This window comes from Hippocampus comes, unplaced genomic scaffold, assembly GCF_001891065.2.
Source record: "Hippocampus comes isolate QL1 unplaced genomic scaffold, H_comes_QL1_v1.1 scaffold330, whole genome shotgun sequence".
Lineage (NCBI taxonomy): Eukaryota > Metazoa > Chordata > Actinopteri > Syngnathiformes > Syngnathidae > Hippocampus > Hippocampus comes.
Window position 1 is genome coordinate 143,278 of NW_017804754.1, and position 13,749 is coordinate 157,026.

The 13,749-nt window shown below is 45.7% G+C and overlaps 1 protein-coding gene across 4 annotated transcripts; it reads left to right on the forward strand.

Annotated features, from left to right (window-relative positions):
- Positions 1-15: 15 nt before the first annotated feature.
- On the forward strand, positions 16-13,655 carry med24 (mediator complex subunit 24). Of its 4 annotated transcripts, none has more exons than XM_019879570.1 (27): positions 16-133; positions 347-477; positions 989-1,071; positions 1,139-1,177; positions 1,635-1,708; positions 1,813-2,036; positions 2,172-2,283; positions 2,381-2,531; positions 2,757-2,828; positions 6,042-6,083; positions 6,171-6,224; positions 6,311-6,393; positions 6,491-6,577; positions 6,745-6,856; positions 7,514-7,656; positions 7,858-7,895; positions 7,982-8,064; positions 8,214-8,392; positions 8,846-8,945; positions 9,191-9,366; positions 9,740-10,004; positions 10,205-10,386; positions 10,452-10,545; positions 10,618-10,717; positions 11,922-12,002; positions 12,436-12,584; positions 13,198-13,655. In XM_019879570.1, exons 2-27 carry the CDS (start codon positions 348-350, stop codon positions 13,312-13,314), a joined length of 2,970 nt encoding a protein of 989 aa, XP_019735129.1. In that variant the 5' UTR covers positions 16-133; position 347; the 3' UTR covers positions 13,315-13,655. The 4 variants fall into 4 exon arrangements, with proteins under 4 accessions (XP_019735129.1, XP_019735284.1, XP_019735045.1 ...); XM_019879725.1 differs by having other exon boundaries at positions 6,757-6,856; XM_019879486.1 differs by lacking the exons at positions 6,042-6,083; positions 6,171-6,224; positions 6,311-6,393; positions 6,491-6,577; positions 6,745-6,856 and adding exons at positions 2,958-3,011; positions 3,098-3,180; positions 3,278-3,364; positions 3,532-3,643 and having other exon boundaries at positions 2,757-2,870.
- The last annotated feature ends 94 nt before the right edge of the window (positions 13,656-13,749 follow it).

Genomic DNA, 13,749 nt, shown 5'->3' on the forward strand with positions numbered 1-13,749 from the left:
GCCGGGTGCTTCGACCAATAATCGCTTGCATCACTAAAAGCAAAATGGCGTCGCTTGGTCAAGGATGCTGAGAAATATCCACGCAGAGTTCAAATTAGACATATGTTGCGAATTTAAACACATATAACACAAGGTGAGGAACAAGTAAATGACTCGTATTTTAAATCGGTAGTTTCTTTCCGTGTTATGGTTCCCACGACTCTTATTATGCCTCAAGGAAATCATTGAATGCACAGTTATCGATGGATTAGCATCCATTCAGACGCAAGCATGAACTGCCTCCAGTTCCGGTGGTGCTTGTCTCAAAGTTGTGTTTGACATCGAGGCTTTTTTTTCTCCTCCCCAGAATGAAGGTAGTCAACCTGAAGCAAGCCATCCTGCAGGCTTGGAAGGAGCGCTGGAGTGACTACCAATGGGCTGTTAATATCAAGAGGAATTTCCCAAAGGGAGCAACATGGGAATATCTTAACCTCGCAGGTAAGAGCAGTCATCTCTACTTAACGACTGCCAGGATCATGAGGCAAAAATAGGTACCCTCAGAGTTGCTTTTCCCCCCTGGCATATTTTTTCCCCTTCTTTCATTCCTGACTTTCTTTGTTGCCTCATCACACCTGATTTTTATTCATGCATCTTAACAGCCAACCTTCCTTCATGCTTTCCTTCATTCATTCCTTCCTTCTTTATTTGGCGTCTTTTCTTCCTTTGCGACCTGTCCATTACTACTTTAGAATGAGTGTGAGCGCTGATGGTTGTTTGTTTCTGTGTGCCCTGCGATTGTCTGGCAACTGGTTCAGGGTGTCCCCCGCCTACTGCCCAAAGACAGCTGGCAGTAGGCTAGTGGGGACCCTAGTGAGGATAAAGCGGTTCGGAAAATGAATGAATGAATGAATGAACTGTATGTGTAAAAAGAGAAAAAAATAGAATTGTTCAGTATACCTACCATGTCCTATGTCTTACAGTATTTTCTTCCTCTTTGTGTATCTTCCAGAGGCGTTAATGGAGCAGGCGCTGATTGGTCCATCTCCTAACCCACTTATCTTGTCATATCTCAAATATGCCATAAATTCACAGGTGACAGATCACTTAAAAAGGAGTTTGCAATTTGCAATGTTTGATGATTCCCTCTTTCTGTGTTTAGATGGTGTCTTATTCGAGTGTGCTCATAGCCATTAGCAAGGTAACACAAGAACAGCCGCTGGCAATACAGTCAACCCTTGCTATTTGCGGGGATTAGACACCAAGATCTGCCTCCAATCGCACCAATTTGAGAAGCGCATCGCCTCCACTTAAAAAATGTTGTCAAAATGTATTACCTATGAATTCTCAACTCAACCCTTATTTATGGAGCACGTGCGACCAATGGAGATGCTTCATAGCGGATTGGCTGACTCCAAAGTAAAGTGAGTTCTCAAACGATTTACACCAAGTACCACTTCCAAAAATACTGAGACGTTGCCTACCCTGCTCAGATGATGTACATTGCCAGCTTTTTCCAGTTACGTTCTACAGAAAATTTTCTCGAGTTATGTGAGTTGCCAAATGGGCGAATTGACGAGGGTTGACTGTATTCCATTTGACATAGTACATTATATTAAAATGTAGATGAGCCAATAAACGCGCCTCTCTCCTCGCAGTTTGATGATTTTTCTCGGGATCTGTGCGTCAAGTCCCTCCTTGAGATCATGGACATGTTCTGCCATCGCCTCACGTAAGTCATTTCTATATAATGTGCACTATCGAACCCTTTACTATAAGATGAAAACGAGAAGAAGAAATGTTCAATTAGCATTCCAACTTTCCTTTAAATTGCAGTTGCCACGGGAAGGCCGAGGAATGCATCGGGCTGTGTCGTGCGCTGCTTGGGGTGGTGGTGTGGCTGCTGCAGGGCTGCGCCTGCTATTGTGAGAAGCTGAGGGAACCGGGTCCATTGGGCGGCACCGAGGCCTGTCTGACAGAGTGCTGGGAGAGGGTGCACAAACTCATGAGCAGCACCAAGAACAGAGCCCTGGTGCACATCGCTCGGCTCGAAGATCAAGGTGACCCATACATACATTTTGACAATTTTGTAAAATTGAATCTTTTTTGTGAGAGTCCTAGCTCTACAGATCTTGTTGATGTTTCACAGTCTTGATGTTCAGTTTTTTTATGGCTTTTTTTTTTTTTCCCGAAAGGATCCTGGAGTAATGTCGAGCAGGCTCTTCTTAAAGTCAGCGACGGCCTCGGCTCTATATCGAACTCATCGCTGCGGACTCAATTAGAGGAAAGCTTGTCACTGGTGAAAGGGTGCGCCCTCCCTCCTTCATTTGTAAATGCTGCAACTCGAGCTTCTCGCTTGTCATTTTGTGCCATCTTAAATCAATGACGTCCCCTTTTTGCTCAGCATTCCACAGATGCTGTCGGTGCAGTGTGACCCGCTGCTGCACGCCTCCTTCCCGTCAATCCACACCTTCATCATGCTGGAAGGGACCATGAATTTGACAGGGGAGACGCAGCCGATGGTGGAGCAGCTGATGATGATCAAGAGAATGCAGGTGAGGGCATTTTTCAGTTGGGGGGGGGGGGGCAAAGCACCTATAGGTCACATACACATTATTGTTTAATAATGCACATTGTGTTTTTGTCTTTTTTTTTCAGATTAATTGATTCTAATACAGTATTTTTATTTCTTTATTTTTTTTTGCTGTACCAAATGTTTACTTTTTTTTTTTTTTTTTTAAATCAAGAGCACTTTCATAAAAATCTCCTGTCCTCAACAGAGAATCCCGAGTCCATTCTTTGTGCTGGAAATCTGGAAGGCGTGTTTCACCGGCCTCATCGAGTCACCAGAGGGCACCGAGGAGCTGAAATGGACTGCCTTCACCTTCCTCAAGGTGACTGCATTTAGACTTCTTTGTTCCAGCCAAAAGAAAACCCTTTGTGCCCTACAAAACTCACTCACTTATCTCTCCATTTCTAAGATTCCACAAGTTCTGCTCCGGCTGAAGAAGTACCCTCAGAGTGACAAAGGACAGGTGAAACAATGTTTGGAAGCTGATGAGCCGCTCTCTCCTTTTTAGAAGCTGTAAGATGCTCCTTTTCTTCCCGTTTTGTTTTCCAGGACTTTACGGAGGATGTGAACGTTGCCTTTCAGTACCTCCTCAAACTGACGCCACTGCTGGACAAAGCTGACCAAAGATGCAAGTGAGTGTGCCAGGCTCCTGCCACCTCAATGTCAAAACATGGCAAAAGTCTTGTGCTAAAGCGCTCCATCCTTAATAAGAAACCGTTTTCCTCCTAGCTGTGACTGTCTGGGCATGCTGCTCCAGGAGTGTAACAAGCTCGGCCTACTGTCCGACTCCAACACGGAGGTCCTCACATCGAAACGGTACGCTGTCCCTCTCCGATTGTTTTCACGTTCCAAACTGTGATTGGTATTTTTTTTGATGTATTCATAAAGTATCATACATCCCATCCCTTGTTTTTCCTCCTTCCTCGCACCTCTCCTCCGATCCTCCAATCCGCCGCCCCCACCTCGCTGCACCTTTGATTTAGGACGGAGGACAGGAAGTTCTCCCCAAAACTGAAAACCGCGGAAAATGCTAACATCCAACCGAACCCGGGCCTCATCCTCCGAGCTGAGCCCACCGTGACCAATATTCTCAAGGTAGAAACAAAGCGCGCTTAAATGCCTGCATTTCTTCTTTGCATTTATTTCATTATTGATTTGACTTCTGTCTATTCAGCACCAAATAGAATCTTAAAAGGTCTAAAGGTTGAGTCTGCCAATGCCGCATAACCCTTTAATTAGAAGTCAGCGACTATCATAACAATTGCTGCGTTGATGTATTAGTTACAATATGCATCATAGAATCATGTCATAAAAAACTTCTGGCTAATTCGTCCTTTACCTCCCAACTACTCCCTATCCAATAAAAATCGTACTTTCAAAAGGGACGTGTTTTGTTTTAGTTCTTTTATGTTGGGGGTGGAGGGGGGGGGGTATCATCGCGACTTAACGACTGCCAGGATCAAGAGGCAAAAATAGGTACCCTCAGAATTGCTTTTCCCCCCTGGCATATTTTTTCCCCTTCCTTCTTTCATTCCTGACTTTCTTTCTTCCCTCCATCACACCTGATTTTTATTCATGCATCTTAACAGCCAACCTTCCTTCATGCTTTCCTTCATTCATTCCTTCCTTCTTTATTTGGCGTCTTTTCTTCCTTTGCGACCTGTCCATTACTACTTTAGAATGAGTGTGAGTGCGGATGGTTGTTCGTTTCTGTGTGCCCTGCGATTGTCTGGCAACTGGTTCAGGGTGTCCCCCGCCTACTGCCCAAAGACAGCTGGCAGTAGGCTAGTGGGGACCCTAGTGAGGATAAAGCGGTTCGGAAAATGAATGAATGAATGAATGAACTGTATGTGTAAAAAGAGAAAAAAATAGAATTGTTCAGTATACCTACCATGTCCTATGTCTTACAGTATTTTCTTCCTCTTTGTGTATCTTCCAGAGGCGTTAATGGAGCAGGCGCTGATTGGTCCATCTCCTAACCCACTTATCTTGTCATATCTCAAATATGCCATAAATTCACAGGTGACAGATCACTTAAAAAGGAGTTTGCAATTTGCAATGTTTGATGATTCCCTCTTTCTGTGTTTAGATGGTGTCTTATTCGAGTGTGCTCATAGCCATTAGCAAGGTAACACAAGAACAGCCGCTGGCAATATACAGTCAACTTGCTATTTGCGGGGATTAGACACCAAGATCTGCCTCCAATCGCACCAATTTGAGAAGCGCGTCGCCTCCACTTAAAAAATGTTGTCAAAATGTATTACCTATGAATTCTCAACTCAACCCTTATTTATGGAGCACGTGCGACCAATGGAGATGCTTCATAGCGGATTGGCTGACTCCAAAGTAAAGTGAGTTCTCAAACGATTTACACCAAGTACCACTTCCAAAAATACTGAGACGTTGCCTACCCTGCTCAGATGAATGTACATTGCCAGCTTTTTCCAGTTACGTTCTACAGAAAATTTCCTCGAGTTATGTAAGTTGGCAAATGGGCGAATTGACGAGGGTTGACTGTATTCCATTTGACATAGTACATTATATTAAAATGTAGATGAGCCAATAAACGCGCCTCTCTCCTCGCAGTTTGATGATTTTTCTCGGGATCTGTGCGTCAAGTCCCTCCTTGAGATCATGGACATGTTCTGCCATCGCCTCACGTAAGTCATTTCTATATAATGTGCACTATCGAACCCTTTACTATAAGATGGAAACGAGAAGAAGAAATGTTCAATTAGCATTCCAACTTTCCTTTAAATTGCAGTTGCCACGGGAAGGCCGAGGAATGCATCGGGCTGTGTCGTGCGCTGCTTGGGGTGGTGGTGTGGCTGCTGCAGGGCTGCGCCTGCTATTGTGAGAAGCTGAGGGAACCGGGTCCATTGGGCGGCACCGAGGCCTGTCTGACAGAGTGCTGGGAGAGGGTGCACAAACTCATGAGCAGCACCAAGAACAGAGCCCTGGTGCACATCGCTCGGCTCGAAGATCAAGGTGACCCATACATACATTTTGACAATTTTGTAAAATTGAATCTTTTTTGTGAGAGTCCTAGCTCTACAGATCTTGTTGATGTTTCACAGTCTTGATGTTCAGTTTTTTTATGGCTTTTTTTTTTTTTCCCGAAAGGATCCTGGAGTAATGTCGAGCAGGCTCTTCTTAAAGTCAGCGACGGCCTCGGCTCTATATCGAACTCATCGCTGCGGACTCAATTAGAGGAAAGCTTGTCACTGGTGAAAGGGTGCGCCCTCCCTCCTTCATTTGTAAATGCTGCAACTCGAGCTTCTCGCTTGTCATTTTGTGCCATCTTAAATCAATGACGTCCCCTTTTTGCTCAGCATTCCACAGATGCTGTCGGTGCAGTGTGACCCGCTGCTGCACGCCTCCTTCCCGTCAATCCACACCTTCATCATGCTGGAAGGGACCATGAATTTGACAGGGGAGACGCAGCCGGTGGTGGGGCAGCGCGTGTTTCACCGGCCTCATCGAGTCACCAGAGGGCACCGAGGAGCTGAAATGGACTGCCTTCACCTTCCTCAAGGTGACTGCATTTAGACTTCTTTGTTCCAGCCAAAAGAAAACCCTTTGTGCCCTACAAAACTCACTCACTTATCTCTCCATTTCTAAGATTCCACAAGTTCTGCTCCGGCTGAAGAAGTACCCTCAGAGTGACAAAGGACAGGTGAAACAATGTTTGGAAGCTGATGAGCCGCTCTCTCCTTTTTAGAAGCTGTAAGATGCTCCTTTTCTTCCCGTTTTGTTTTCCAGGACTTTACGGAGGATGTGAACGTTGCCTTTCAGTACCTCCTCAAACTGACGCCACTGCTGGACAAAGCTGACCAAAGATGCAAGTGAGTGTGCCAGGCTCCTGCCACCTCAATGTCAAAACATGGCAAAAGTCTTGTGCTAAAGCGCTCCATCCTTAATAAGAAACCGTTTTCCTCCTAGCTGTGACTGTCTGGGCATGCTGCTCCAGGAGTGTAACAAGCTCGGCCTACTGTCCGACTCCAACACGGAGGTCCTCACATCGAAACGGTACGCTGTCCCTCTCCGATTGTTTTCACGTTCCAAACTGTGATTGGTATTTTTTTTGATGTATTCATAAAGTATCATACATCCCATCCCTTGTTTTTCCTCCTTCCTCGCACCTCTCATCCGATCCTCCAATCCGCCGCCCCCACCTCGCTGCACCTTTGATTTAGGACGGAGGACAGGAAGTTCTCCCCAAAACTGAAAACCGCGGAAAATGCTAACATCCAACCGAACCCGGGCCTCATCCTCCGAGCTGAGCCCACCGTGACCAATATTCTCAAGGTAGAAACAAAGCGCGCTTAAATGCCTGCATTTCTTCTTTGCATTTATTTCATTATTGATTTGACTTCTGTCTATTCAGCACCAAATAGAATCTTAAAAGGTCTAAAGGTTGAGTCTGCCAATGCCGCATAACCCTTTAATTAGAAGTCAGCGACTATCATAACAATTGCTGCGTTGATGTATTAGTTACAATATGCATCATAGAATCATGTCATAAAAAACTTCTGGCTAATTCGTCCTTTACCTCCCAACTACTCCCTATCCAATAAAAATCGTACTTTCAAAAGGGACGTGTTTTGTTTTAGTTCTTTTATGTTGGGGGTGGAGGGGGGGGGGTTGTGTGTCCTCATTGCGTGTCTCAACATCAGACATGAGTCCTTCCCACACACCACGTTAGTAATCAAACCAAAATAGATAGGTGGGTGTATTTGTGGACGGAATTAGATCTGTATCAAGGTATGGTTGCTTTGTCTGCAAAATTTTCTCTCTGGGAACTGCAACATGTGATGACTTTGCAAACCGAATGGATTGTTTTTCCCTTTTACACTTTTCAAGTGAAAACGAGTGTGTGTGTGTCACCGTTTTTTGTTTTGACTTATCATTACTTTAATGGTGTTCTCAAACAATAAAACTTAAACCTTCTGTCTGGCCCGTTAGACGGTGGATGCCGACCACTCTAAGTCTCCGGAGGGCCTTCTGGGTGTCCTTGGTCACATGTTGTCCGGCAAGAGCTTGGATTTGCTCCTGGCGGCCGCAGCCGCCACGGGGAAACTCAAGTCGTTCGCCCGAAAGTTTATCAAGTTAGTACACGCTTCAGGCACTTCATTAAGTACACCTTCTGTGAAAGACCGGTGTCGCGACTTCCCCCAGTTTCTCAGTTTTGATTGGAATTGCCACGCTTTTCATTTGGTGGTCATATTGTGCATTCAACTGGTTTTAGCATTTGTATTGGTGCTGATATATTATGCACAGCAGGTTAGCACCGTTGTTTTTGTTGACAGGCTTAATGAGTTTCCCAAGCACATCAGCGGTGAAGGATGTAAGTACAGTATCAATCCGATGCTTTCCTGCCTTGCTGATTTTTAGTGTGTTGGATGTTCAAAACTTTTTCCAACACTCCCGCAGCCAAGTCCGCTTCCGTCCGGGCCCTGCTCTTCGACATCTCCTTCCTGATGCTTTGCCATGTGGTGCAGACGTACGGCTCCGAGGTCAGCCCTGGGTCTTGCTTGATTGTATTGATGTCAAAAGTCCCGAGCCAATGTTTTTTTCAGTGCGCAGCCACAAGATGGCATCACTGGCATTTTACTTGGCAGTCCCCAGCCACTAAATCCGGTTGTGCTCCATCTCCCTCCAACAGGTGGTCCTTTCTGACCCCAGTCCCTCAGGGGAGACTCCCTTTTTTGAGACGTGGCTGCAAACGTGTATGCCCGAGGAAGGGAAGATTCTGAACCCGGATCACCCCTGCTTTCGGCCTGAGCCCGGGAAAGTAGAGAGTCTGGTGACCCTGCTAAACAATTCATCTGAGATGAAGCTTGTGTGAGTTGCCAACTAAGTTTTGCCCATCACGCTCGAAAATAATTGATCGTATTACAGTGAGCACCCGTTTTTCACAGGGGTCGACAATACAGACCCACGACGGACAAAAATATGTAATATAGAGATAATAATTTACCCCTCCCACCTCACAATGTCATCTCCAGTTTCATCTATCGACCCCCCCACCCCCACCAGCTTAATGCTAACATGATACAAAACGCCTTTGACAGGCTAAGCCGCACAAGTCTAAATTTGTATTTGTGGAAGAACACGGAAGAGTTGAAACAATATGTCCAAAATATTCATAGGTAGAATTATAAATCTACGATATCTGTGCGAGGGATTCACCATGATATAGTGTTTGAGGAAACTGTATTAGATATACCTTTTTCTCACTTGTATTTCATATCCAATGTCGATGACCTCCTAAATGGTTCATTTCTCTGCTCACAGTCAAGTGAAATGGCACGAAATCTGCCTCAGCACGCCGGCGGCCATTTTGGAAGTTTTGAATGCATGGGAGAACGGCGTGCTGTCTGTGGAGGCAGTGCAGGTCTGTCCGGTCTTCTGTGAATTGTATTGTTTAACTGCTCACTCAAGCGAGCATCACCTTCTTGGTAAGTGAGGTGTGATCGTGTGGTCATCCGTGACATCACCCAGCGTTGTCTAATTAATGTCTCCGTTTCCTTCTTCCATTGAAGTTTTGCTATGACCCAATGCGGATGCGTTTTCGTCACACATTCTCTTTCCATTCACCATTTTCGCCTTCCTCTTTTTGACATCCTCCTTTGAGTGCAGAAGATCACTGACAACATCAAGGGCAAAGTTTGCAGTATGGCGATCTGTGCGGTGGCGTGGCTGGTGGCCCACGTCAGGATGCTGGGGCGGGACGAGAGGGAGAAGCCTCAGACCATGATCCGCCAGCTTGTCACCCCGCTCTATGGCGAAAACACGCTGCAGTTTTACAGCGAACGGTATAAAGCCCTCAAATGATTCACATGAATCACCTTTCATTTCCTTCACCATCTGAAGAATATTATTTTTAAATGATAGCGTCGTGCATTACCTACAGCCAAAATTAATTTCAGTCAATCACATATTGTACTTGTTCATTGAGCTATTGTACATACGGCTGTGACTGTTTCCCGATTGAAATGAATAGGAAGGGCCATTCATTTCTTCCACCCTCCCGAAATACCAAACACAACATAGGTGTGATGTGTGACTATTGAGCAAAATAAACTTTGTGACGTTTCACTTACTACAAACAAATAGAAATGACTAAAAGACTGTAAAGAATGAAAAGTTTTGACTTGGATTCAATGGGTTCCTTTCCCCCCCGCCCAGCGTGATAATAATGAGCTCCATCATGGAGCACATGTGTGCCGACGTCTTCCAGCAAACGGCGGCGACGCTGCGGCCCCCCATGGAGGGCCAGGAGCCCATACCCTACCGCAACCTGCTGCCGGCCAAAGAGCCCATCCGGGCCGCCCTCACCAAGCAGTTCCAGCTGGTGCTGCGCAAAGGCTGGGTGGACAGTCGAGCGCTGCATCTCTTCCAGAGTCTGCTCAACATGGGCGGCGTCTTCTGGTTCACCAATAATTTGGTCAAGGTAGGTGGGCGATGAAAACGTACTTATTGGGCCCCATTTCAGGCCATTTTTTTTAAAAACCTAGAAATCAGTGTTTCGCAAACTTATTTTTGAAAGCATTTGAAAATGACTGAACCAATTATGCTTTTAGGCTAGCAAAACATAAACTTTGACCATGTGTGTGCGTGCATATCTCAGTGGGTGTGGACTTTTAATTTTAGGAGCTGCTCAAGGAAACTCGGCAGGAGTGGGCCCATCGCGTGGTGGAGTTGCTTTACAGCATCTTCTGTCTGGACAGTCAGCAAATCACCCTGACCTTGCTGGGCACCATTGTGCCCAACTTGCTCACCGACTCTGCCCACTGGCACAGCCTGGTCGACCCTCCTGGCAAAGCACTGGCCAAGTAAGACCTTGTTCTGCCGTTGTTTTGGGCGCTGGTATTGAACCTCCCTCCCGATGCGTCCTCAGGTTGTCCGTGTGGTGCGCACTCAGCTCGTACTCATCCAACCACAAAGGTTCCTGCTCCGCTCATCAACGGAGAAGACAACGAGAAGACATCGAGGTAAACGCACCGTACAGGCAGCAGCTGCGTGACGTGTGTCAATTGTGTGCTTTTTTTTTTTTGGGATCACAGGACTACAGCAGCCTCTTTCCCCTGGATGACACGCAACCCTCCAAGCTCATGCGTCTCCTCAGCTCCAATGAGGATGAGCCTGTGGCACTTTCCAGTCCAGGTCAGTCCATAAATAGGTGTTAGTTAGCCATTAGTCTTTCTGGCCTGTGTATACGAGCGCTGTTTTGTGTCCGTGAACGCAACGCACCTCCCAACAGGCAGCACTTTGGCAGCCTTCACACTGTTTATTTCCACTCCCTCTTTCGGTTTACTGTCAAACCAAACATGAAGGCTAGAGAATTACACATGGTGTATTTCAAACAACCGCGTAACTTTGCTTTTTAATCCACTAGCTTAATGCTAACCTAAAATGGGAGACGCCATCGATGAGCTAATGAATAGCGCACGCTCGTTCGTGCGTGCGTTTTAAAACGCTTCAAGCAAGCGGCAATGAAATGATCAAAAAGCACAAGCTATTTGATCCATTGCGTTCCGTGTAATTGTTTCTCTTTTGAGTGCAATTAGAACACATTGTGCCAGTTTATGAAAGATGATTTGAGATGCAAGACTTTCGCCGTACGAGCGTGGCCACCGAACGGATTCAACTCGTATCTCATGGAGCCGCTGTACAGCCTATTTAAAACGAAAACAAACTATCCAAAAACCTTTACTCTAGTCATGATGTTTTCTCAATGAGAAACTGAAATGTGTCTCATGAGGCTATTTTAGGAATGTCAGCCCACTGCGGAAGGAAGCCCGCTCGTCTTTCACAACGTTGCATGAGGATTACCAGTTCTTTGTGACGGCCACAACACAGAAGTCCTTCCAGGCCTTGAGCTTTCCTTTTGGCATTCGCTGCTTTGTCAATTGTGGCCACAATATAGATAGAACGCAACTGTGCACATTTAGCTGTGGCTCTGTACATTACTGTCATGCACTTGACTTTGGTATCAGCCAATCCTCCATGAAGCGTCTCCAGTTGGTCCAGACCGCTGCTCTGTGAGACCACTGAGACTTTGTGTGTGGTCATGTGACTGCCCGGCTCCTTTTGAGTCGTCGAATGCGGTCCAACTTTACGAGTCGTTCTGATGAATTGGCAAAGCGGAGTCGTGTGACAGTGCCCAACTCTCTTTGACAATCCAAAACCCACACGTGAGATCCCGCAAACAATGGTAGATAAATCAAAATAAAAGTCGCGAGTGGATCGTAGCTCGATGTGGCCGAGTAAAAATACCGTTTCATACTCCAGTGAAAGCAAAGTAAGTGCGATGTATGAATACTACTTCATGCGGAATGTGTAATTTTCTTCCACTGATGTCATTCAGGAGACCGATCAATGAGCAGCTCCCTCTCTGCCTCCCAGCTCCACACTGTCAACATGAGAGAGCCACTCAACCGCGTCTTGGGTGAGATATCTGCCTCTTCCAGACGCTGAACACTTCCCCTTGAAATGAGGAACATTTCCGGAGTGAAACGTCGTGGCATGCGATGTCCTCACTGAATTACTCATCATGAGGTGTCCCCATTGATTCCCCCTCCTCCAAACACACCCGAATAATTTGTTTGGTCAGTACGACTCATGCAAGATCTTAGACAGAAAATTATGCCACAGCATGACGTAAGCAGGGAGGATTTGTGTCATAAATACCTATTTGATATTCTCTTTGTGTGAGGTGGTGATCAAGCAACCATCCTGAAAAAAACTGTGTTTGTAAAGCCAGAATTTTCTGGCTGCTTTTGTGTTGGATTGTGTAATAAGTAGTGTGTGACGTTTTACTTTCAAGAGGATTATGTAATTTCAACCCTGACAATTTATGAGATCCGTTTCCCTTTCCGCAGCCAACCTGTTCCTTCTCATTTCCTCCATCCTGGGCTCCAAGATGGCGGGCCCTCACACGCAGTTTGTGCATAGTTTCATGGAGGAGTGTGTGGAATGCCTGGAGCAGGGAAGTCGTGGAAGCATCCTGCAGTTCATGCCTTTTACAATGGTGAGTCAGGAGGGGAGGCCAGACAGGTGGCGGAGGGGAGGGAGGCCAAGGCGGGGCCTCCTTTTGTCGAACCTTACGGGAAAATAGCCGAATGAAGTGCTCATTCTTGCAATACATAAATGTTGACTCGACAGAACAAATGTTCTCAATTCCTTTGTGGTGTCGGCTGTTTTCAGGTTTGTACGTTGCCATCGTCTATTATCAGCACTTGACCCCTCCTGTCAAACTAAACCTCAAACAATGCAATACAATACGCTCTTTTTTTAGGAGAAAGGCTGGAATGGATAATTGTGATTTTCATTCATTTCAGTGGGGAAAGATGATTTGAGGAAAAGCACCGCTGTATTGTCCTTGTCTTCGCTGAGAATTGGATGAAAGCTAACCATAACATCTTTTCAAAGGGGCTGGTAAAGCCCCATGACCATCAAATTTGAATGGCCATGTACATGCCCGGACATGTACAAAGTCAGGAAAACTGATTCATGGGGCAACTGGCATCTTCCGCAAAAAAAAAAAAAAAAAAAAAACATTGCTCAGGGTCTTTCAAGTGTTCAAGTGTTGCACAACATGTTGTATGCGTTCGTTCACCCCCCCCTTGTTTCTGTGCTTTCAGGTCTCTGAGCTGGTGAAGCTGCCCGCTCTGGCCAAACCCAAAGTGGTCCTGGCCGTCACTGACTTGAGTCTGCCCCTGGGAAGGAGAGTAGCAGCCAAAGCCATCGCTGCCTTGTAACGCTTGAGGTTCTTTTGCCAAAAGTTCGAGATATTCGGCTTATGGGTGAAACTTCAGGCTCTATGTTTAAAAAAAAAAAAAAAAAATCCTGTTGAATAACTTGACTGTCTGAAGTTTTTGAATACCAACTGAGGAATTATTCAGTGTTTAAGCACTGTCTCACTCAACAATTGGAGCAATATTCACAACAGTTGTTTGATCCATTACAATTTCCAAGGATGAGTGGGTGTCAGTTGCCCAATCCAACCCCATATGAATTTACACTTGACGTGTAAAAGTTCCCCATTTGTGTGTCTGCTACTTTTTGATGACTTGTCACGACATTAAAAAACAAAAGGCTTGTCTTTCCTTATACCGTTCGTTATTTAATGTTTGCATCATCCCAGCATCAGGTGCAGGGTCACATGTTTAGAGACGTCATCACATGACTCTGAG